The following is a 23,645-nucleotide window of genomic DNA, read 5'->3' on the forward strand; positions in this document are numbered from 1 at the left end:
ATTTACGCAAGCGTATCCAAGCTCGATGTCGAAGCGCGTGAAGCGGCCTGTTGACAAGGGGGGCGGCCGCAAGAAGCCACGCAAGGGGGGTGCGGCAGATGCAGACGGCGAGGATGCGGGATTCTTCCTGCTAGGAGATGACGAAAAGCAGAAGCAGCAGCAGCAGCAACAGGCAGAGGAGAGTGAGGATGAACAGGTGCACGAGACGGCGGAGGAGAAGCGCCTGCGGCTTGGTGAGTTGGTTTGCGTCCGTGCAGTGGCTGGGCACAGCAACGCTCAAGCGCGGGCCACCGAGTGTTGTGAATGCTGAGGCCTGAACAGCTGCTGTTTATTCTGGGCATCATCCTGACCGCATGCCTGGCATCTGTGTTGTACTTTGGCGCCATGCCGCTCGCAACCTTGTTGCTTTTCTGAGTGTCGACACCCTGCCCCACGCTCTGCCCTGCAGCACGCGCCTACCTCGATCAGATGCGGGAGGACGACGACGAGGGCGGGGAGGGCGAAGAGGACGATGAGGAGCGCCGCGGCGTGACGGGCGGCCGGGACAGGCTGGCGGAGCGCCTGCAGCAAGACGCGGCAGAGGTGGGTGCGGGCAAACAGGCACGTGCTCTTGCTCCTGGCCGTGCTCTTGCTCTTGGACCCGGTCTCGTCCCCAAAGGTGGGGAGGCCAGGGTCTCGCCGCACTCACGCTTTAGCTGAGCGGCTGCAGCTGCAGCCCTGGGAGGTGGCCCCAGCCGCCTCCTGATCACCAGCTGGCACGAACGCTGGGAGGAACTCACTTGGGACCCGCGCTCTTGTAATTGAGCGATCGCCGGTTGACCCTCTGCCTGTGTGTTGCACCCTGGTGCCCTTGTGCCCTTGCACCCTTGCCCCCGGCAGGCCCAGGGCCGCCTCCAGCGCATCCTGGCCAACCGCATTAGCATCCCCGACCAGACGCGCCCCGCACCGCGCGTGGAAGACTGTGACTCTGAGAGCGGCAGCGACGCCGAAGACGAAGCAGAGGCAGCGGCAGCAGCGGACTCCTTGGCGGCGGCAGCGGCGGCGGGGGCGGCGGCGGGCCTCGGCAACGGCGCGGCGCTGCCTTACGGCGCGGGGCGCTTCGCGGCGGCGCACCGATCGTCGGCGACAGCGCTGGCGCTGTCGCAGGACGGGGCGACGGCGTTCACGGTGGGCAAGGACGGGGCCATTTACAAGTGGGATGTGGAGGCGATGCGCAAGGTGCAGCTGATGAGGTGAGGCGCGTCTCGGCTGCAAGGGAAGGCCAAGCAGGGAGGGGAAGGGTGCGATGGAGGAGGGGACGAAGGGGGACTGCACGGAGTGGACCGGCCAGCACGGCTGTGCCGCGGCGTGCCAGGCGCATGACCGGGGTGAGGAACACTAGGACACAGGCGGTGTTTGGGCGGTGCACCACGCCACATCCACCTAGGCTTATGCAGTGCTGTTCAAGTGGCCATGGCAGGGCCACAGCATTAGGGTCCTTGTAAGATTGCCCGCCCAGCAGTCAGTGTAGCAACAGCCGCCCATTGCACCTGCTATTCCCCCCCGTCTGACCTCTTTGCACTTTTGCCTCCGGCATGTCCAGGCCCGGCGGCAACCAGCCGCAGCCGCTGCAGCCCGAGGCGGCTGAATGGGTGCAGCGGCGCAGCGGCGGGCAGGGTGTGCTGCGGGCGCTGTACGCAGCGGCGCTGTCCAGCGACGGTCGCTTCCTGGCAGTCGGGGGCGGCGACCGCAAGGTGGGCAAGGGCGGGCAAGAGGGTGGTGTTTTGGGGGAGAGGCAGCATTTGGACAGCGGGCTGCATGTTGTGGAGGCTCGAACGGGCGGTCATACTTCCGTCACTGCGGGCTGCTTTACAAAAATCTCCCAGCGCTTGCGCACTGCGTTTATCAAGCATGATATTTTGTGGCTGTCATTTCGGCTTCTCTAGGCCCGAGCCTGCTGGCCCCCCCCCCAAAAAAAAACACACATACATATGTGCGCTACACAGACGGGCACCTCGCGCTTCACACACCTGCGCTCACATAGGTCCATTTGTTTGACGCGGCCGCGGGGCTGCATGTGGCGTCTTACCCCGGCCACCGCGACATCATCAGCGGCCTGGCCTTCAAGGACGGCAGCCACACCCTTTTCAGCTCCAGCTTTGACCGCACCATCAAGGTCTGGTCGGTGGACGACGGCGCATACGGTGAGCGCCTGTCCCGCACACTAGCCAGTCGCAGCTCAGCAAGACCGCACAGCATGCGACACTTCCTGCCGATCTGCTCCTGCATGCTGCCAATGTCGTCACGTGCGTGTGCCATGCCAACGTGAGCTTCCGACAGGCGTAATCTTGTCCCCCTTACACTGCGGCGACCCCGCAGTGGACACCCTGTTTGGCCACCAGGCGGAAATCCACGGCGTGGACGCCCTGCGCCAGGAGCGCGTGGTCAGCTGCGGCCACGACCACACCTGCCGCGTGTGGAAGGTGCAGGAGGAGAGCCACCTCATCTTCCGCGCGCACCGTCCATCCGTGGAGTGCTGCAGGTGGGCGGGGGCCGGCAGGGCTGGGCTGCAAGGTGGCTGATGGCTTGGCACCGGTCGAGAGGCAGGCAGGGCTTGATAGGGCGTGTGTGGAGACGCGTCCCCTGGGCAGGATAGCCTGGTGACCTGCTTCAGCAGCAATGGAGCGCCTTGCAACACAATAAGCTTGGTGCGAACGTCTCTCCCTCCTTCCGGAAGCAAGGCGGTGCCAACGGCAGAAGAGGCGCGGAGGAGCTGTGCTCAACCTTTCTCATTCCCCCGATGCCACCCCCCTTGCAGGTTCATCACTGGTACAGAGTGGCTGTCTGGCGCGGACGACGGCAGCCTCCAGGTGTGGACGCAGGTCAAGAAGAAGCCGGTCAGCATATACCGCGGCGCCCACAGCTGCCGGCCGCACGCGGCGACGCCAGCCGCGCCGCCCGCGAAGGGGAGCTGGGCGACCGCCAACTCAGAGGCGGTCGGGTGGGTGCAGTCCGTCGCGGTCGCGCGCGGTTCGGACCTGGCGGCGAGCGGCGCGGGTGACGGCGCGATACGGCTGTGGGCGGTCGAGCAGAGCAAACACGGCGGCGCGGGGTTCCTGCGGCCAGTTGGGGACCTGCCGGCCCTCGGGTTTGTCAACGGGCTCGCCATTGAGCGAGGCGGGCGCTTCGTGGCAGCGGCGGTGGGCAACGAGACCCGGCTTGGGCGGTGGGGCCGGGTTGAGGGCGCGGGCAACGGGCTGCTGGTGCATCCCCTGGTCGTGGCTGACGAGTAAAGCTGCGCCTGCTCTGTTCCGGCCAAACTGCAAGGTGTCGCATCCACAGCTTGCAGCATTTTCAGGCCACAGCCTCAAAGTTCCCGCAATGTATCTGTGCCCAGGTCCAATTGAATATTTACTCGAGTTGCTTGTTGCAGAAACAGGTATCGACTGTCGGTCTCCCGGGCGGTGATCTGACAGCGTTTGGCCGCAGACTTCCGGACTTGAATCAGGTCTTGAGGATCCACTGTATTCAGGCTCATATCAGCCATGTTAGGTCAAAGGGCTTCACGCTTCGGGGCTCGCTGCCATCAGGGCAGCGTGACGAGTCCTCATTGGGGTCCCATAGCATGCGGAGTACCTTCAACATCACGTGTAAGCCGTTGCTGCGACCGTCTGAGTGCGGTCGTGGGCGCCGAGCAGGCTACCACCCTCGCCCCTTCGGGACCCCTGGATGGCAATCAGCGCATCCGTGAGGGAGGGCAGGAATCCAAGCTTGTGCAGGCTCAGGTGGGGTCGCTGGCTGCTGCGCGGATCGACATTGCATTGGCGTCCAGACAGCTTGCAGCATTGCATGTGTCGAGGCGTGCATGCAATGCGCCTGCCTGCATGCAAGAGCAGTTGGGCAATCAGGAGCTGCAAGAAGCTCACTAGTTGACATCAAGACCAGCGGCACTGCCAGTGGTGTGTGTATGATGCCGTTGCTCATGGTTTGACCTGTCCAATGTGTGCGACGGTGTGTCCGATGCCTGCATATCACTACCACCAGGCCAACAAGCGAGACAAGGAGCAGCCAACCATAGCCTCGCAGCTGCAGCCGCTGGTTCCAGGCGCCACCGTGGACGCGGCAGTGGTGGGGTGCGGTCCTGCGGGGCTGTACCTGGCGGCACAGCTTGCGCAGAGGGGCCTCAGCGTTGGCCTGATCGGTGAGGAAAAACGCAGCATGCGCGCCGCCCATGGGTGGCTCCTGTTGCCGAAGTTCTCACGCGCATGCAGCATGGATTTGCCGCATTTGCAAACACGAGCTCATCCAGTCGTGCATGGCGGGCATCTCAATCAGGCTACCAAGCTGCGTCATCCCCCTCCCACCCTGCCCAACTTCCGCAGGCCCTGACAAGCCGTTTGTGAACAACTACGGCGTCTGGGTGGACGAGTTTAAGGCGGTCGGCATGGACCACACCCTTGAGGTCACGTTTCCCGACGCCCAGTGCTGGTTTGGGGAGGGCAACAAGGTGGGCGAGGGCGTGGCGCTGCGACGCCAGCGAGGCGGCGCAAGTGGGGGGCCAGCGCAGTGCGTGGTGTTGACGCCAAGCGCCCCGGGCAATGCGATGCGTTTCACACAGACATGCAACGAGCAGTCAGAAGTAGGACGGAGGCGCGCCGCTGCACACTGCCCTGTCGAGCCATCTTTAAAGCTCACGTGCAAAAGCCCCCCATGCACCTCGTGTGTGGCCCGCAGGTCAACGTGGGCCGCTCGTATGGCCGTGTCTCGCGCCGCCTGCTGCGCCAGCACCTGCTGCAGCTCTGTGCCGCGGCCGGCGTGACCTACCTCGCCGACGAGGTGTCAGCCATTGACACGCCCGAGGGCAGCGGCGCGGTTTCCGAGGTCAGGACTGCGGGCGGCGCGGCCCTACGGGCGCGGCTGGTGACGCTCGCGTCTGGGCAGGCAGCGGGGCGATTCATGAAGTATGAGGAGGGGGCGCCCGTGGTGGCGGCCCAAACGGCGTACGGCATCGAGGCGGAAGTGGAGGGGTGAGCTGGGGTGCAACAGGCAGTGGAGGGGCGGGGCTGAGCAGCTGGAGTGCAGCTGCCGAGGGGTGACGGCCTGGGCGGAACGTGCTGTCCAGGGTCGCGCTTCAACTAGAGGTTGTGGCGGCCGCAGTCCAGGCGCCGTCGGGCGCTGCATAATCGCCAGCGGAGTGCATGTGGCCAACACTGGCGTGCGTTCGAATGTCGAATGTCGCTCCCTGCTCGCTCTGCACTTGCAGCTACGGGGAGGCCTATGACAGCAGCGCGATGCTGTTCATGGACTACCGCCGCCACCACACCGGCATCTGGGAGGGCTCCGCGACGCGCCTCGACAGCGGCAACCACCCAAACGCGAACGACGGCCTGTGGGGCGCCGCTGGCGAGGCGCCGTCGTTTCTGTACGCGATGCCGCTGGGCGGGGGCCGCGTCTTCCTGGAGGAGACCTGCTTGGTGGCGCGGCCAGCACTGCCATTCAGGGTACTCAAGCGGCGCTTGCAGCGGCGGATGGCGGCGATGGGCATCAAAGTGCTCAAGGTGAGTGCAAGGGCACGGCGGCTCGGCAACCAGCCGAGGAGGGAGTTGCTGGTGGTGGAGGCGGTTGCTGGTCGTGAGGAAGCAAGAGCCAGCAGATGGTGGAGCCCTTACGCGTCAGAGCAGCTCCCTCGAACTGCTGGGGTTTTCTGTACTGCCTGGCCATGCGCGGCTTGCGCTCATCGGCCAGTCTGCCGTGGCGAAGGCGCTGGGCTGTGATAATCGGCGCAGCCAAGGCGTGTTGACGCAGATTGCGACCGCCCGCCGACCGTTGCAGGTGCACGAGGAGGAGTGGAGCTATATCCCTGTAGGCGGCCCCCTGCCCGCCGAGGGCCAGGCTATAGCAGCATTCGGCGCGGCCGCCAACCTAGTGCACCCCGCAACGGGCTTCAGCGTCTCCCGCTCCCTCCGCGAGGCGCCCGGCGTCGCGGACGCCGTCGCCGCCACGCTGCGCACGCCCGGCGCCGGCGCGCGGGAGGCCGCGGCGGCGGTGTGGGCCACGCTGTGGCCTGCAGAGCGACGGCGGCAGGCGGCGTTCCACCTCTTCGGGATGGAGCTGCTGACTCAGCTGGACTTGGGCGCGACGAACGACTTTTTCAGGACCTTCTTCGCGCTGCCCCCCTACTACTGGCGCGGCTTCCTGGGCTCAAACCTGAGCAGCGTGCAGCTGGTGGTTTTTGCGATGCTCACATTTGTCCTGGCACCGGCCGGCATCAAGGCCAAGCTGGTGTCGCACCTGTTGACAGGTGAGGCGGCCGCTGCGGCAGGTTGTCCAACAAGCAACTGGGTGTTCACAGGCAGCAATTCCGGCGACACTGCACACGTGCATACGGGTGCGTGCGCGGGCACACACGCACAAACCGACACGTACGCACAAGCATGTGTTTGGCTGCGCAAGAACCTCACGCAGCTCGCGCTCTGCGCGCCACACACGCTCCATCTCTGTGGCGCCCCTGATCTGTCCACCCTTCTGTCCACCCTTCTAGACCCCTCTGGCGCCTACCTGGCCCGGAAGTACCTGGGAAGCAGCAGCAGCAGCGGCGGCGACGACGCAGCCAGTGGCGGCAGCAGCGCGCAGGCAACGGCGGTTGCGGGGCTCCTGATCATTCTGGCACAGCAGGCAAACCAGGGGGGGCTTGACTCATGAGATGTGCATGGCGGGCGCGCCAGGCGCGCCGCTGCAGTCAGGTTGCGCTGCAAAATTGTGACGATGCGGTAAGCGCCATGGACGAGCCAGTGGGGTGCCCTTTTTAATGCGGCTGGCGGCCCTGGTCAGCTGCGCGGCTGACCGTGGGAGGCCCCATGCCTCTCGTCGCTGTCTATACCTGTTGTTCCAAGCGCAGCCGGCGGTTCCATGGCTCTGGCCACATCCTGGCCAATGCATGCTCAGCTTGCACGGTGGCCCAGATACAACCACCCCAGGTGTGCACACAGGCTGTGCATTGAAGAGTTGAACCCCCATGCAGCGGCCTGCGTTTCGGCCCTGCGCCACGGCACAGGGTACTTGGTGCCGCGGGTCTGGTGCCCCAATTGGTGTTGAGGTTTGTGTCTGTTGGGTTGCAGCACGCTTGCAATGACAGACTAGATCTGGTTTGACACCCTCTGCTGCGCAGCATGCCGCCCGCTGGCATGCTGAACGCTGGCTATCCTTTTCCAGCGGTGGGCGCAGCGCATGTCGTCCACGCCCGCCCCCACCCCCCTTGCCTCAGTAATCATCACGTTGCAGCTTGGGCCTGCGGTCCGCGGTACGTGACCTTTGTGGTTGAACATAATTGGTGCATCCCGTCTGGATATTTCCGCATGGTCAGCCATCTGGACACCCCTGTCCCAATCATTGATTGAAACCTCAGGCAACCAGCAACTGTGCTGACACCAAGTCGACGGCACCGTAGCTTCAGGGTGGTGGGTGTGTTTCTGGGTGCAGGCGCGGGTCGACAGGCAGTTGGCCAAGTAATTCATGTTTCTTCATGCATGCGGTGATGGCATGCCTAGCAACGCTGCTTGGGGAAGCTGGCCGCTGCAGCCTGCAGAACAAGGGCGTTGGGATCTGTACAGTACCCTTCCAGGCAATGCCATTCACAGTAACAACATAAGAAGATGTTGGCCATGATTCAGAGATCAGGTTGCGTGCTACTTGAAGGAAAAGTGAATACATGGACCCATAATGCGTCGTGCCATGCTCCGTGCTCGCCTGATGACCACCAGGGGGCGATGCACGCCCTGCGCAACGAGAAGCGAACACCCCATGCTACACCGTGAGCATGATGGCATACTTGATGCTATCAAGTGCATCAATTCGCGCCCTTGGTCGCGGGCCTCCAAGGATTGCATGACAGTCCTGTTTTTGTCCGATCACTTTCGAACCTGCGCGGTATCAGAGGCGTTCCCGTGCGCCTGAATGCAATGGACTTATCATATGGGTTTCAAGGCATCTTAAAGCCTGTCACAAAGGTCGGAGGTCATCCACCAGATCGCGCAATCTGCGCGGGACGCGGGCTCGAAGCCACCCAATCGCACCAGGTGCTCGCTAAGATAGCCCTCTTTAGATGCTTGTGCAGCGTGCTGCATGCGCAGGTCTACCGTTGACATCCACAACTCGTGCGTACAGCAGCAACCACTGCCAACGGCGGTTGCGTCGCGCCATGCTGCACCACCACAATGAGTGTAGCGCTGACCGAATTGGCGACGATGTGCTGGAGGAAATCTTTTCGCGCGTGGGGACCGCCGAGGAGGGCCTCCTGGTCAGCGCGCTTGGCCGCCGATGGCGCGCGTGGGCGGCTGCACGCTGGATGGAGCGTGAGGCGGCGTGCGGCCCCGCATTCAAGCAGCGCCCGCTGCCGCTGTGTTTTGTGCGCGACGCATGGCCACGAATGGCGCCGCACGAGCGGCGCGCCGTGGCCCAGCGCGCCGCCTTTGCTGGGGAGCTGAGCGTCCTGCGCTTTGCGGCGGCTGCGGGCTGCCCGCTCGACGCGACGATCTGCGAGGAGGCGGCGCGCGGCGGCCACGTGGACGTGCTGCGCGCCGTGCGCAGCGCGGGCTGCCCCTGGGACCGCCGCACCTGCCGCGCCGCCGTCATGGGCGACCACATTGGCGCGCTGCAGTACGCCCTCGCAAACGGCTGCGAGCGCGACAGCGGCGCTTGCCTCTTGGCGGCAGAGCTCGGCAACGTCGAGGCGCTGCGTGCGCTGCGGGCGCGCGGCTGCCCCTGGGACCGGGATCTGTGCCGATACCACGCGGATCAGCGCTCGCATGACGGCGTTGTTGACTTCATCGACTGCCAGCGCTGATGCTCGCAAGGACCTCGTCCGCATGCCACCATGCTCTCCCCGGCCGCGGAAGCGCCTGGATGGCGGGGATGCCGCAGGAGTGCGGCTCGAGGATACCCCAGTCAGGGGCTGCTAGAAAGCAGCGACAGCCTGGGGCCGCCTACACCACGGATTGACGCGCCTTGCACCTACCCCCCACAATATGGGAGGCCACCTGCAGCGTTGCGCAGCAGGGCCTTGCTGCGCCAGGGCCTGGGCTTGTCACGACTTGCGCAGACATGCAAGGCGCTGGTTCACATATTCCCCGCAGCAGCATCGGGCGCCCCCTTGCAGCCCACTGGCTGTCAACCATCTCATTAATGATCACCTCCGTCACAAAGGAGCCCTGCATGCAATTCCGAATTTGATTCTGATCATCAACCTTACTGTATTATTTCTACTTGCCGCAACTCTGAATACTGTCAACGCCCTCCCAAGCCCCATCAACCATGCTGCATTTCCTGTCAACACCTGGCCTGCTGCTTTGGGCTGCTTTTGAGGTTCCAGCACTGCTTGCTGGCTCCTCCTCCTCACCAACAAGACTGTACGTTGTCTGCTCTTGCATGGCAAGCTGCCACCGCGCGCCTGGCGAGCTGAACAGCACAGGCCCCATGCTGGCGCAAAGGGAGGTTTTCAAGGCCTGCCACAGCTGAGCGTAATTTGCACAGCTGGCACTGTAGGAGTTTGCCTCAGGCCCTCCACTATGTTGTTCAGATTCAGATGCATACCTCAGGGTTGGCATGTATCCTACCCAAGTTGCCCCACCATTGTGGAAAGCAAAGGGTGCGCCGTCTCTGGCAAGTATCCAGCCATTGTGATGATGGCAAACTCTGCGGCTCGTTGACCCTTGCACAGCGTCTATTCACCGGGATTGAGCTTTCAAACACTGCTTAGTCGTTGTCGCTACGCTCCCTTGTTGCGCGTCGCCCGAATGGACTATATACCCTCATTGCAAGCAATACTGATGTGTGTGCGAGCCAATCTGACCTTGTTCAAAGCCCGTCACACAAGCCGCACTGCACAGCTGTGTTGCGGATGGCGCCTTGAATTTCTTCCAGTCATCACATTATCATATAAGTCTCTTTGATCAGGTATGTTGCAGAACCTTCAGGTGTTGTAATCCACGTATCCCTGAGTTGCGCGCATTCCTGAGAGACCGGGACAGTGACAAGTTGCAAGCTGGGTCAAAATGCTCAGTTGAGGCTCAGGTGATCGACACGCAGGTAATTTTGGTGTATCAAGGTGCACTGGGGGACCAGATTTGGGCACGGATAGCCCATGCGCTTTGTGGATACCTGCCACGTTTGCTGGGTATGCTGTCTCCGGTGACTGCCAGCCCCTTTGCTCGCCATCCGGTGAACAAGTACTCATCACTGCCTGCATGCCCAGAGGTGTTTAGTTTTGTAAACTCGGTATTGAAGGCAGGCAGGTCGATGACAGTCGACGCGGCAGCACATGGAGCACAGCACACCATGCCCAGTCACAGCTGAACACGCAGCTGGTGTGGTTGGTGGCCCGTCCGCCGCGATGGTCTTGCCATGGGCTGATATTACCCTATCCAAGTTCTGCTAATTTTGAAACGTTTTGTCTCATCAGTCCAGCATACAAGACGCTCGTACGCGCTGGTTCGGCGAGGATGGCCTGGACCATGCGTTCGCCCGGGTGCAAGCCTCATTGCTCAGGGCATGCTGTAAGACAAAGCTGTCATGGATCTGTCTCTTCACAGGCCGTCAGGCACCCTGGCCCGCGGCGGGTCAAGGATCTGCGCACCCCGCTCGGCGGCGCCCTCTCTATGACGACAAGGCGGTGCTCTGCTGCTGCACGCCAACCGCTTGGCACAGATCCGCCCGTCGTGATTGCAGGCGCTGGCATCGCTGGCCTCGCAGCGGCCCTCGCGCTGCACCGTGTGGGCCTGCAGCCGCTGGTGCTGGAGCGCGCCCCCGAGATGCGCGAGCAGGGCAGCGCGATCGCGCTATGGGCCAACGCGTGGCGCGCTCTCGACGCGCTAGGCGTCGGCGCGGAGCTGCGCGCGGTGAACCCGCTGCTGCTCGACCGCTTCGAGCTCGCCCGCAGCGACGGCCGCCTGCTGCGGGGCTTTGACCTGTCACAGTGCGACGCGGCGGCCGGCGGCGGCGAGGCGGCCGAGTTCAGGGGCGTGCGGCGCGGCGCGCTGCTGGAGGCGCTGCTGGCGGCACTGCCGAGCGGCTGCGTGCGATTCGGGTGCGGTGTGGAGGCGGTCGAGGGGGACGCTCAGCGCGGCCCAGGTGCGTGGATGGCGGCCTTTGGAAACAGACGTGCGCAATTGCCTGCTACCCGCGTGCCCGGGCTTGACTGATATCTTGAAATGTGGCGATACTTGTCGGCTGGCCCATGTGCGTCCGCACAGCGTCAGCAGCGCGTGAGGGTTTTTCCAATGGCTTTGTGGTCGACGTCGCGCGGACGTTTGGATGGGCAGCGGATGGTGCGCTTCCCCAGTGCCTGGCAGGCATCCGCCCATGAACCCAGCCATCACTCCACCTGGCCCCACTGCTGCGACCTGCGCCCTGTGCGCAGGTGCAAACCCTGTGGTGCGGCTGACAGACGGAAGCTTCCAGGAGTGTTGCGTGCTGATAGGGGCGGACGGCGTCGGGAGCGCCGTGGCGCGCCACGTGGGGCTGGCGGCGCCGACCTACGCAGGTGGGTGTGCGCCTCCCCGGAAAGAAAGGGGGATCGCGCTGATGTTTTGAATGCCACGGTGCTCCTCTTCGCGGCCACCTGGGCCGCTGCCCATGCAGGTGGGGCCGGCAACGAGGCGTGTTGCCACCTGGCGCCCCCATTGAAGGCGGCGATTTTCCCTGCTCGTCCCCCCTCAGGCTATGCAGCGTACCGGGGCGTGGCGTTGATTCCGCCGGGCAAGCGCCTGCCGCTGCCGGCCAGCACCGTGCGCCAGCTGTGGGGCGCGGGTGTGCGGGCGGGGATGTACCCGCTGTCTGAGAGCGAGGTCTACTGGTTCACCTGCTTCAACGCCCCCGAGGTGACCTGGGGCCACGCCGGACGCCGCGCATGGATGGCCGGCTGCCCTCACTAGCCTGATGCAGCCCCCATGCACAGTTGCACCAGGGTGCCTGCTGACACGCACGCGTGAGCATGCACGCGCGCGTGCGGGCGCGTGCGCCGTGCCCCGCAGGACGCCCCGGTGCCTGCGACGCCCGAGGCCCAGCTGCAGGACGCGCTGTCCATCGTCCAGGGCTGGCGGGGCGGTATTGAGGAGGTCATCCGCAGGACGCCGCCAGAGACGCTGTCACGCAGCCGCATCCGAGACAGGTGGGCGGCTCGGGCACTGGCACGGCAGCTGTCTGGGGCGGCTGGCTCGGGCTGGCGCTTTTGGGAGCGGGCTGCATCTGACGTGCTGCACCTTGCGGCCTGAACAGTCTGATGATTTTGATCCTCCCCTTGTGCAGTGCATTGCGCTGGTGCGGATGGAGCCAGGGGGATTGCCAGGCAGCGCTTTTGCAGCCCCCTCAGCCCTGTGACATCACAGGGCATCCGACCAATCACACCACCCAAAACCCACTCCACTCCACACTTACTGTGCAACGCACTCCACCTCAGGTGGACCCTTGGCGCCTTCGGTCGCGGCCGGGTCACGCTGGCTGGGGACGCCGCGCACCCCATGACGCCCAACCTGGGCCAGGGCGGCTGCGCGGCCCTGGAGGATGCGGTGGTGCTGGCGCGCGAGCTGCGGCAGGCAGCAGACGCGGCCGGCGGCGGCAGCGGCAGCAGCGGCGGCAGCAGCAGCAGCAGCAGCAGCAGCAGCAAGGCGGACGCTTGGGAGGCGGCGCTGCGGCGGTACGAGGCTGAGCGCTGGCGGCGCTGCCTGCCGCTGACGGTGCGGTCGTGGGCGTTCGGTTTTGCGCTGCAGCTGCCATATCCTCCGGTGACGGCAGTGAGGGACGTATTTGTGGAGAAGGCGTTCAGCCCCGCCCACTTTTTGGACCACACAGCGTATGATGTGGGCGTGCTGGTGTAACACACATGGCAAAGAGTCCATGTGCAGCGAACGCCATGCGCCTAGACACCAGTTGCGTGTGCGGTAATGCTTTGGGCGCCTGCGCTGGGTGATGTGCTGAATCACCAAGGGGCCGCGTGTCGAACCATTGCCTTGGTTTGCTCTTAGCTATTGCTGGCCGGGAACAAGTGGGTGTCCTGCCCTGTTGCAACGAGGGTGGTCTCATTGTCGCGACACAGCCGCCACGTCATGACGGCATAATGAAATTTGAATCCTACGGTCCCATGGGCAAGCGTTGCCGGTGCAACACTCCACGATTGAGTTTGAATCTTGCAACACACACAAAGGCTGCTGCACACGCAACAAATTGTCGCATGTCCCCTTCCCTGGACTGCTCCTCCCTTCACACTTTACTCCGAGCGCCACGGTCTCCTTTTCTATGATAATACTTGATCGGCATAAAATATTTTCTCTCATCCCGGATCTACATCCCACACGCTCGGCCTTCCTCCTCCTCCTGTTACAATAAAGTGAACCAACTCTCGAGCTCAGCACGCATGGCCCTCGCCCGCTCACTTGCTGCAGTCACATCTCAGCAATCAGCTACAGTGTTGCGCAGCCTCGCCAGGTGGGCCGCCGCTCCCTCGGCTGCTGGCTGCCGCGCCCTTGGTCATGCTGCGTGCATCAACATGTGTCTCGTCTGGCGCTGGCTGGTACCTTGTGCCTCAAAACACATGCATACCCATCTCACATGATCCTTGAAGTCTTATTTCCCATCCATCACTTCTCCTGCGGGCCGTGCGCTGCTCCCTCCCCCGCAGCATCGCCGCTGCGCACGGCGCGCCATCAGCCAGCGAGCCTGGCAGCCTCCGCGAGCTGCTGTGGGGTGCGGCTGGCGAGCGCCCTTCTGACCAGCAGCAGGTGCACTACCATTATAAGGAGCTCTACGCCCATCACCAGCAGCAGCGGCAGCAGGAGCACTACCACCAGCAGCAACAGCACCATCAGCAGGACGACGATGCGCCTTCCGTGCGCGGCGCGATCCGGCGCTGCGCCAGCCGGCTGATGTTTGGGCTAGCCCCGGGGACGCCGGTGTCTGTAGAGGGCGCGCTGCAGCCCAGTGGCCAGGTGCGCGCTCGTGCGCCGGCGGGGGGAGGCGGCTCCGTGGTCGTCGGGGTGGCCCCCTTCACGCACCCTGAAGTAGCAGGGAGCGAGTGCAGGCGCATGGCTGGCACGGTCTTGGGGTGCAGCCGCTTGGCGGCTGCGCCAATGTGGTTGCAAAGCCCGAGCACCTTCAGCCCTCACTTTTTGGATGTTGGTGCATTCCAAAACCCCAGGCGCGCGTTGTGACGGAGGCGACCTACCCTTACCGCGTGGTGCACGCCAACGAGGCGTTCCAGCGCGCATCCGGCTGGGCCCCCTCGGAGGCGCACGGCGCGCCGCTGCCGGTGCTGCTCAAGGGGCCCGAGACAGACCCCGCGGCGCTCAACCAAATCCAGGAGGCGGCCGCCGCGCGGGCTCGCACCTGCGTCGTTTGCGTCACCTACAGGTGTGCAGCCCCACCTCGCGGGGGCCTTCGGGCGCGCGCGCCGCTGTGTGACCCACTTGCCGACCCATGCACATTCCCATGCCCATCATCCAGGGTCCACGCGCCCGTTGTTATGCTTGAATATCATCAAGCCTCCAGAACAGCATTGATGATCAATGCCGCCTTGCTTACCCGCCTCTGCAGGAAGGATGGCTCATCCTTTCTGAACCACCTCCAGCTGTCACCGCTGTATGACACCGTCGGCCACGTCAGCCACCTGCTGGCGGTGTCGATGCCCCAGGATCTCGCGCCCGGCGGCGCCGACGGGCCCTCGTCCGAATGAGCTGCGCCCCAGCTCTCCAGCGCGCCCAACGGCGGCGCTGAGGGCTGTCATACAGGTGTCAGCGCTGGCAAGGCTTGGCCACGTGCATGAGAGCACGTTCGCCTGCCGCGTTTTGACTTCATGCAAGGCGCGAGCCTGTGTGAACTGGCCGCTGCCGGTTGTATGACATCGTGTTTGGTGTCTCTTTGCAGGGCCTTTGTTAGCTTAGAGGCTCCCACCGTATTTATGTAGGCTCTCCTTGTGCGCCGGCACCGTTGCGCGGCTGAGGAGGGCAGCGCAACGCCATTTCCTAGCTGCAGGCACCGCAACCAACCTCTGCGTATGGGGATCTGGCGCGCTGACATCAACAGCGACAGTTTTTGCACTCGTCAGCTGAGCCCATTCGATGGCCGAGCACCACACCCTCCTCAAGCACCACCTGTGCGGCTGCCCGAGCGGGGACCGCCCATGCCGCTTCTATTGCAGAGGCATGAGTGGCTGCCGCCGCTCGCGGCCGCGTGGCCACCCGCTTTTGGCGACGGGCCGCACATGCGCATGCTGCGCCAGCGCAGGCAGGGTTGCAACACGTGCCCCGATGTGAAGGGGCAGCGTGCGTCGTTTCTAAGGCTCACGTTGGCATGCCGTTGGCCAGCAAAGCACAGTATTTTCCAGTGTTTTGCCTCGAACGTGGGCCGCCGTTCCTGCCACCTGTTTGGGCGCTGCCCCTGTGCATTAAGCAGGAGCATGCTACATACAGGGCTTGCAGCACAACAGTGGTTTTTTTGGCACACCGTTGGCCGCTGCAACCACGTGCCGCACCTGACACCACACGCGCTTTGCTGGAGCGGCGGTTGGGCCTTTTGATGCTCTATAATGCCGGTTGCGGCCCCCTGGCTGCACTGGTCCTCCTTGTTGTGTGTGTGCAGCAATGAGGCTGTGAAATGACCAGCCTGCAGTGCTTGCGTGTTTTGCTTTTGCTTGCTTTTCCTGTACGAGACTGCTGCCTTGCCTTCATAACTTGCCCTTGACCATGGCTGCGTGCATCGCTGCTTTCGTTGGTGGGCCAGGCTACCAGCTCCTTTGGGGATTGCAAGCAGCTGTGCCGAAAGCCTCGCCTATCCGTGTGTGCAGCGATGCATGCGCCAATGAAGCAGCGGCTGCTGAGCTTGATGGCGTCAACATGGACTGCGATCATACTCGCAACCTCTTCATCATCCCCATCATCACATCCACGCTCCTCCGCCCTAGGAGCTGCCAATTGATGTCATGATGATGAAGGTATCTTGCGACGGCCCATGCTTGCAAGTTGCACGGCACCATCACGTTGCGCCGCCAAGCCCAGTAACACGGTGATTTCAAGCGCCCTGTATAACAGGGCGATCATCGAAGCTGGGGCAGCTTCGAGCGTCATGCTCAAGCGTAACGACTGCAGCAGCGCCAGCATGATCGCATGGCAAAACGACAGACACCACACCGTTGTCATTCTCAGCCAGCGCAAGCAGCTGCTACGGGGCAGACACTGCCACCAGTATGCTGATATGCATGTATGTTGTGCAACCTCCCGCAACTTGATCAACACATGGCACGTCGGCGGCGCCAGGCAAGGCAGGCAAGCGGCTGACACCCTCCCCCAAGCTCCGGGTCGGCGCGTCACAGCAGCTCCAGCACCTTCTCCGCGCGGCTGCAGGTGAGGCCGCCGCCGCCCTCCAGGTTGAGGGCCTTGATGACGCCGTCCTCAAAGAGCGCCGCGTAGCGCTGGCTGCGGCTGCCCAGGCCGAAGCCGCGGCCGTCCATCTCCAGGTCCATGGCCTGTGCAGGTGGGTGAGTGTGTGACACAGGGAAAGTTGCTTTCAGAGTGCGGAATTTCGAGGTTTGCGGAGTGCAAGAGCACGCGCACGCATGCATGTGTGCGCACACATGCGTGGATGCCCATGCAAGCCAACACGCGCACGCACATTGCACCAAGGTTTTGGTTGTGAGTTTGGATATGCGCATGCCCCGCATGGTGACGGGGAGACAAGACAACCAGCCGCCCGGTCAATTCCCACCTTCGTGAAGTCCCCGTTGCCGTCTGACAGGAAAACGAGCTCGTCGCCGGCCCCCAAGCTGTCGGCCCAGGCCTTCATCACGAAGCTGTCGTTGACGCTGACGCACCTGCCCGGGGAGGCGCGTGTGAAGGCCGTGGCGTGCGGCGCTATGGAGAGGTCAACGCAAGGGGGAGATCGGGCGCAGAGGGGCTTCGATGCAGGCGAACAAGTGCAGGCGAAAGCAGACAGAGGGGTGGGTGGCCAAAATGGAGGGGTCCTCACGCAATGAGGTCGACGCCCTTGGCCTTGAGCTCCTTTGCGTTCTTGATGAACCCAGGGGCGTGGTCCTTGCTGCAGGAGTTGGTTACAGGTTGCGGTGGCTGAATGCACAGGTTCGACATGGCAGAATTCTGGTGGACAGGCAAACATTGGGGTGGCGCACCGCAGCTGGCGGAACCCACGTGGCCAGCGATGCACCCCTCCCACCTGCATGTCGGCGTGAAGGCACCGGGCACTGCAAACAGCACCACCTGCGCATGTGGAAATGGGAGAAGACCAAGTTAGCGGGCAGGCACTTGTGTTGTGAAACACCTGCCCCGACCACAGAGGGCACCGCCAGCCATGGAGTGGGTTTCTTGCGTTGCCATGTCAGGCTGCAAGCAGTCAGGCTGTATGTCAGCAATCATCAGTGTCAGAATAATGGGGACCTTGCCTTCTTGCCGGCGAAAAGCTCATCCGTCTTCACATCCTCAAAGTCCAGGGTCTTCACGGTGGCACTGGGAACCTGTGCAACACCGAGGGCCCAAGCGCGATTGCAGCACCGGTAGTGTGCGTCGCAACGGTAGACGCATCGCCGTGCAGCGCTGAGCCTCATGCAGAACGTGCAAAGCATGGGCGACCTGTGCTGCCATGCACCTGTCGTCGCTGCCGCAGCAACGGTGATCAGTGGCGCTGCGGCGGCGTGCACCGACAGTGATCACCAGCTCATGTCGTCAGCCCAACCACGAGCAGGATCGATCGCGCGGGCGCACCTTGTCTCCAACCTTCACCATTGTGTCTTTGATATACCGAGACGCGGGCAGGCAAGGTCCAAGATCAGAAGGGAGGAACCCGCGTGAGTGCGTGAGTGATATGATCAGCAATGGGGATGTGTCGATGTGATATTCTGGTATCAGCGCGTCAGGTGTCGTTTCTTTTGTACAATAAGGGGGTCGTCGTCACCAGGGCATCAGTCAGAGCAATCCTTCGTAATAGGGGCCACATTCCGTTGTTGAAGCATGCATCAGCTTGGTCTGAAACACTGCGTTTCTCTGCCACGCGGACAGCCTGCGCTGTGCTGCGCATCGGGGGCGGCGCACCGAAATGTTGCCCGGCACGTTGCGCTGGTGCGCGCATACACAGCAGTGGACCAGCTCAACACAGCAGCCATCTTCCAGCCACCGTTGGTTGACATCAAGGGGTTGCTCAATGGAGAGCTGCCCACACAAGCTGCAATCAACCAGGCAAGGCCCAAGGTCACCCTGAGGGTGACCTCATACGAGCGCATCACAAGCCATCCATGCCTCCTACATTTACGACTTGTGCCGTGCGCAGGTCAGGGCCGAGTGCGAGGCGACAGGATTCCTGGCCTTCACAGGCCATGGCATTACTGAGCCGCAGCTGCGCCTGCTGTTTGCATCGGCCAGGGCGCTGTTTGACCAGCCTTTAAGCGTCAAGCAGGCATTGGTCGTCGGTAGCATGCTGAGCGGGCGTGGCTACGAGATAAGCCCTGAGCACAAGGAGTTCATGGCGGCCTTCAAGAAGAGCGGCGCAGCTGCTGCTGCTGCCGCTGCTCCTGCTGCTCTTCCTCGTGCCGCCGAAGCAGAAACAGCGAGGGCGACGGCCGCTGCGGACGATGCAGAAGCGTGGGTGGTGGCCACAGCGAGAGGCGCTTCGAACGGCACCATCGTGGCCGGCGATTTTGCACACGCCAGCAGCAGCAGCAGCAGCAGCAGCAGCAGCCGCAGCAGCAGCCGCAGCAGCAGCAGCAGCAGCAGCAGCAGCAGCAGCAGCAGTGGGGTTGGCGCATTGGCGCCCGAACCCTCCGCTTTAGAAGGAATTCTGTCAGAGCGGTTCCTGTGCGGGCCACCTTTGACAGAGGACGAGTGGTCTGACGAATACCACTCACAAGGCCTGGGCCCCATCTTTTTTGCTCCCGATGCTTGGCCGGCCGAGGGCGACGCGCCTGGCCTCCGCGGCCACATGCAGGCCTGCCACGAGGCGATGACCCGGGTCGCGGGCGCGACGATGCGCCTGATCGCGGCGGCGCTTGGGCTGGAGTGCGGGTTCTTCGACGACATGACGCGCCGCCACTGTTCCAACCTGCAGGCATGTACTTTGTTGTTGCGCCTGGTGAAACTGCACTGGCAACATGCCCGGCGCTGGGAACTGGACGGGGTGAAAGGGAAGCTATGCTGCTGGCGTCCTGGCACGGGTACGCCCTTGTGTGTTCCGCGGGCCGCTGGCGTGCCTGTGAGAATTAAAACGCCTTTCCTTCATCCGCCCACATCAGGTGGCCAACTACCCCACACAGCTGGTTGACCCCTCCAGTTTGGGGCCGGGGCATATGCGCAAGAAGGCTCACACAGACTCGGGACTGCTGACCCTGCTGGTATCAGAGGACTGGCTGCCCAGCAGCGGGTGGCGTGCTGGGGACGGCGGGCTGCAGCTGCTCAACGCACGCGGCGAGTGGGTGGAGGTGGCCGTGCCAGAAGGTGAGGAATAAAGTGCTGGACTGCCCTTTTGTCTGATTGTCAAGATTGCAAGTCCAGTCTCTGATGGCTCATCCAAGGAATCTCGCCGCACCTGCCAAGGTCTGATGCACCAGCCCACCCCTGCCCGCTACAATTACCCCGTCCTCCAGGGGCACTGCTGCTCAACCTGGGCTCGCTCCTCACCCGCCTGACAAACGGCCAGTGGAAGTCTACCCTTCACCGCGTCACCAACCCCACCGGCACGCAGCAACACTTGCAGCGGCAAGGAGATAACCACCACCAACAGCAGCAACAGCAGCAGCAACAGCAGCAGCAACAGCAGCAGCAACAGCGGCAGCAGCAGCAATCTACGCGCCGCCTCTCGGTCGCATTCTTCTACAAGCCGGCGTACGATTCCGTCATCGACGCCGTCCCAACCTGCCTGGACCCTGCAAAACCCAACGGCGGCCGCTGTTTTGAACCCGCACTGGCATCAGACCTGACGCGGGCAGGGGTGCTGCACAAGTTTGCCCACCTGCCACCAGAGGAGGCCAGCCGCCTCTATCACCAGCACATGGCACAGATACGCGCCGCCTGATGGCGCCGTTGGGAGGGCACGTCACAGACATAGATGCGCGTCGGCAGCATCGCTGGCAGCTTGGCCAGCTGCTGGCACCTGGACACGATTCAGATTGGATAGGGACGCTTTTCGGCATGACTTGACCTGGCACATCTTTTTTTGATGACCAAGTAACAATGGCGGGGGATGTGCCTAGAGGTCCCAACTCGGGTGTGCACAGCAAACGTTCGCCGGGGTTGTAGCCTTGAGAAATGACCAGACTGGCGGCTAGGGTGGCCTGGACTGCCACGCGCAAGGCAAAATCGCGACACCTGACCCGCGCACACTGGGGCGGCGTCATTGTCGGTTGCCCTGGTGGATGGCATGTAATGCGCTATGCGCATGGCATGGGTGAGCAGCCCCTGGCAGGAATCAGTCACAGATGTGCTTGGTCGGCGGTACAGCTGGCGAGGGGCCCAGGTTCCGAGCCGGTGTGTGTGGCAAGGCCCGCCCGCTTGGCAAAAGCGCCTGCTGCCAACGTCTGATGCACGTCACACATATTCCGTATGACTGGTGCAAATAAAACTACTGTATGTGAGCGAGGTGGTGGCCACCACCCGTAATCAATTAACCATGCAGTGTGCTGCAGCGAAGTGAGGGTTGCTCTCACAAGTTGTGGTGCATCGAGCGTGCAGCTGCAGCCTGCGGCCTGCGGCACAGCTGCGGCGCCACGCTGTGAGCACTTCACAGCATCCGACATGAGTTAAGCTTTGAGTTCCTACCGTGCTCTTCAATTCCCAACAGCCTTCGAGAATAACAGACGGATGGAGCCAGTGAGATACCTCGTCTTGTCTGTACTCAGCGCCCCCGTCAATTCACCTTGAACCAACTGTCCGCCAGCCGAAATGCCGCCGCATGGTCACCCAACGGCTCCATTGCCGTTGCTGCGGCCGTTGGGCGTCGGCGCCGCCGACCTGCCGAGCGTGGACTCGCGGCTCAGCACCAACACGTCCCCGTCGCCGCTTTCCCGCCTCATCGGCGGCCCGTCCAGGGGGGCCCGTCCAATCTCAGGCTGTGCCCGCGGCTGCAAGCGGCTGTGGGGGTCAGCCGTCCCCTCTGCAAACACCAGGTGCCGCGGCCAGGCGCCGGCGCCCGCAGCAGGGCCGATCTCGTCTTGCGGCTGCGGGCCGCCGCCCCATGCACGGTCAGCCCGCACCGCTGCGTGGCTGCCACTGCCGTCGCCCGCGCTCTCAGGTGCGCCGGTGCCGTTGGCGCTTCGGCGCGTGGGGGTGGAGGTGCCGGAGCCCACCACCAGGCGGGGCGGGGGATCATGGGCACTGTGGGCGCCTTGGACGGCGCTTGCATCAGCAACGCGTGCGCTACCGTTGCAGCCAGTGATGCAGCGAGCGAATCGCTTGACCTTCTGTGGGGATGGACAGGCAGCGGCATTTGTGGTGGTGTTTGTATTTATGTGTGTGTGTGTGTGCGTGCGTGCGTGCGTGCGTGCGTGCGTGCGTGCGTGCATGCGCGCGCGCGCGTGTGTGTCTGTGTGTGTGTGTCTGTGTGTGTGTCTGTGTGTGTGTCTGTGTGTGTGTGTGTGTTGCTTGGTGAGGGCTTTCACAAATGGATCAACCATCTCATGACACAACAAAGTGGCAGCGAGAGCGACAGCCAGCAACGTGGGAAGCGCTGCCAAAGTGGCGTCATGGGCCCCCCTTGGGCGCTCAAAAGGTCCGCGATCTCACCATGAAGGCTTCCGGGTTCTTGCGCATGTTGTAGACTGCCAGCAGCAGCAGACACACGCCCATCGCAATGCACAGGATGTACCTGTCCGGAATGGGGGAGATGTGCAGGGCGCGCACTTGCTTGCATCAAGATGTGTTGCAAATAGGCTGTGTATAGAGAACAGCAATGAGCAGCATTACTGACGTAAGACAGGTGGTGGGCAAGACCTGGGCAGCCACCTGTGGCGGCGCATCCACAGCAGCCTGCGGGCTCACCAGAGGCCTGAGACCTGGCGGAACTCGATCTGGGAACCGGTAGAGCCGTGGCCGCCGCCGCTGCTGCTGGTGAAGCACTTGTCGGTGCCGCCCGTCTTGATGTACCTGCGCGAGGCGCGCGGGGCAGCCGCAAGGGAGCAGCGCCCGTGTCGCAGGAGGGTGCCAGGAGTTTGCTCAGACACGCCATGTCAGCCAACCAAGTTGCTACCGCATCGGCACCGAATCGGGCCCAGGAGTGCCTGTGAGGCAGCCCCCCGATAAAAAAAGCCTTGGCTTAGTTTTTCAAGACCACGCATCCGCGGCGCGCGTCCTCGTGCAGTCTGGCTGGTGCTCACGTGTTCTCCAGCATGTCCAGCGCCCCCTGCTGCGTCTGCAGCCGCACGATGGCCTCGTTGAGCGCCGTTATGGTGGCGTCTGGAAAGCTGCTAGGGAAGGCCAGCGCCAGGGAGAAGGTCTCAAAGGTGTCCCCAATCACAAATAAAGTGCAGCTCTCATCCGTGCCTGGGTTTTGACAGCGAGGGACGGGGGTTCAAGGAACCTGAACGGCGGCTGTGTATTTGAGGCAGCATGTTGTGAGTGCCCACCGCCAGCACTCAGCGGCGCCGGCCCCAAACGCTTTGCGCTCCCCCCCCCCCCCGGGAGTCTGTTGAGCGCGGTGGCGCACCTGCCAGGAACTCGACAATGGACTTATCGAGCACGAGGGCCTGCGAGACCCCTTGCCTCAGCCGCTCCACCATCACCGCGGTGTCCTCGTCCGACTCCCTGGGGCACGCCCGCGGCCAGGAGCGCAACACAGGCTTCATCAGCAGCAATGAGGTTCGAGCCCTTGGCAGGTTTGTTTGGCTGCTGCGTGAGCATCGCTTGCGGGACAGATGCAAGGCACCAGCAATGCAGGCGCGCCTGCCGAGGCCGGGGCTGGGAAGCCAGCCGGCAGCCTCCTCGCTGACGCTGCGCTGAAGGCGGCGGCGCGCCCACCAGGGGTGGCCGGTGGCCGCGATGTTGTGCCGCTGCTTGAGCATCGTGACGTAGCCCGACCAGGTGTCAACGATTACGCCAGCTGCGCCCGTGATGTCGGCCTTGGAGTAGACGCTGCTCTTCAGCGATACCTGGGGGCGAGAAAGCGTACGCCGGCCGGCCGATTTGGTGCGCGTCGATCAGCGGCTTCCATGGGGCGTGCTAGCGCGATTTGATGTGCAGCAAAGTCGTGCCGGGTCACCTCTGTCAAGTTGCTGGCGCTGATGGCAGTGTACATGAAGACCATCACCATGACGAGGAACCCGTCTGCCGCGCCAAAGAGGGGGCGGGGGTGGGGGAGGTTGCGCATGGACGGAGGCGCATGTGAGGTCATTAGCGGCCTGACAGGGAGGCCAGAGCTGCGCGGAGTGTCTGCATGACAGCGGTCGCACATCCTTGTGATGCACGCCGACAGTAGGGAACCCTGTGTGTGCTGCAGAGGGTGCTGTGCTGCTGCCCCCTGGCGCAGCTCACATCCCATGAAGATGATGCGCGAGGCCCACGTCTGCAGGGGTGAGGCAGTAGGAAAGGGGGGCAGGTGCGTGGGGCAGCTAGCATGCGGAGCGGCTCCCAGGCACAAGCGGCTCCAATATCGGTCAACAAACCTGTGTTCCGGGGTGAGCCTGTCCCACGGGC

The 23,645-nt window shown here is 63.4% G+C and overlaps 7 protein-coding genes across 7 annotated transcripts; 5 read left to right on the top strand and 2 right to left on the bottom strand.

The window, feature by feature from the left end:
* Positions 1-25: 25 nt before the first annotated feature.
* Positions 26-3,272, top strand: MNEG_1847 (putative U3 small nucleolar RNA-interacting protein 2; the record flags this gene model as incomplete). The annotated part of the gene is made up of 7 exons (XM_014049674.1): positions 26-233; positions 449-582; positions 880-1,232; positions 1,583-1,733; positions 2,024-2,183; positions 2,359-2,521; positions 2,798-3,272. The coding sequence occupies 7 exons, from the start codon at positions 26-28 to the stop codon at positions 3,270-3,272; spliced, it is 1,644 nt and encodes a 547-aa protein (XP_013905128.1).
* A 727-nt stretch (positions 3,273-3,999) lies between these two features.
* On the top strand, positions 4,000-6,681 carry MNEG_1848 (hypothetical protein; the record flags this gene model as incomplete). The annotated part of the gene is made up of 6 exons (XM_014049675.1): positions 4,000-4,180; positions 4,362-4,486; positions 4,714-5,006; positions 5,243-5,537; positions 5,812-6,280; positions 6,521-6,681. The coding sequence occupies 6 exons, from the start codon at positions 4,000-4,002 to the stop codon at positions 6,679-6,681; spliced, it is 1,524 nt and encodes a 507-aa protein (XP_013905129.1).
* Positions 6,682-8,404: 1,723 nt separating this feature from the next.
* Positions 8,405-8,821, top strand: MNEG_1849 (hypothetical protein; the record flags this gene model as incomplete). The annotated part of the gene is made up of 1 exon (XM_014049676.1): positions 8,405-8,821. The coding sequence occupies one exon, from the start codon at positions 8,405-8,407 to the stop codon at positions 8,819-8,821; it is 417 nt and encodes a 138-aa protein (XP_013905130.1).
* A 1,207-nt stretch (positions 8,822-10,028) lies between these two features.
* On the top strand, positions 10,029-12,848 carry MNEG_1850 (Zeaxanthin epoxidase; the record flags this gene model as incomplete). The annotated part of the gene is made up of 6 exons (XM_014049677.1): positions 10,029-10,035; positions 10,681-11,103; positions 11,393-11,515; positions 11,692-11,852; positions 12,006-12,142; positions 12,431-12,848. The coding sequence occupies 6 exons, from the start codon at positions 10,029-10,031 to the stop codon at positions 12,846-12,848; spliced, it is 1,269 nt and encodes a 422-aa protein (XP_013905131.1).
* Positions 12,849-13,384: 536 nt separating this feature from the next.
* MNEG_1851 (hypothetical protein) lies at positions 13,385-14,698 on the top strand (the record flags this gene model as incomplete). Its single annotated transcript, XM_014049678.1, has 4 exons — positions 13,385-13,455; positions 13,649-13,955; positions 14,165-14,376; positions 14,560-14,698. The coding sequence occupies 4 exons, from the start codon at positions 13,385-13,387 to the stop codon at positions 14,696-14,698; spliced, it is 729 nt and encodes a 242-aa protein (XP_013905132.1).
* A 1,629-nt stretch (positions 14,699-16,327) lies between these two features.
* On the bottom strand, positions 16,328-17,756 carry MNEG_1852 (redoxin domain-containing protein; the record flags this gene model as incomplete). Its single annotated transcript, XM_014049679.1, has 6 exons — positions 16,328-16,486; positions 16,726-16,831; positions 16,987-17,055; positions 17,191-17,234; positions 17,450-17,488; positions 17,736-17,756. 6 exons carry the CDS (start codon positions 17,754-17,756, stop codon positions 16,328-16,330), a joined length of 438 nt encoding a protein of 145 aa, XP_013905133.1.
* A 3,158-nt stretch (positions 17,757-20,914) lies between these two features.
* On the bottom strand, positions 20,915-23,014 carry MNEG_1853 (hypothetical protein; the record flags this gene model as incomplete). The annotated part of the gene is made up of 6 exons (XM_014049680.1): positions 20,915-21,418; positions 21,741-21,822; positions 21,996-22,100; positions 22,331-22,496; positions 22,660-22,757; positions 22,971-23,014. 6 exons carry the CDS (start codon positions 23,012-23,014, stop codon positions 20,915-20,917), a joined length of 999 nt encoding a protein of 332 aa, XP_013905134.1.
* Positions 23,015-23,645: the final 631 nt, after the last annotated feature.

The sequence above is a fragment of the Monoraphidium neglectum genome (genome assembly GCF_000611645.1).
Source record: "Monoraphidium neglectum strain SAG 48.87 unplaced genomic scaffold scaffold00194, whole genome shotgun sequence".
Taxonomy (NCBI): domain Eukaryota; kingdom Viridiplantae; phylum Chlorophyta; class Chlorophyceae; order Sphaeropleales; family Selenastraceae; genus Monoraphidium; species Monoraphidium neglectum.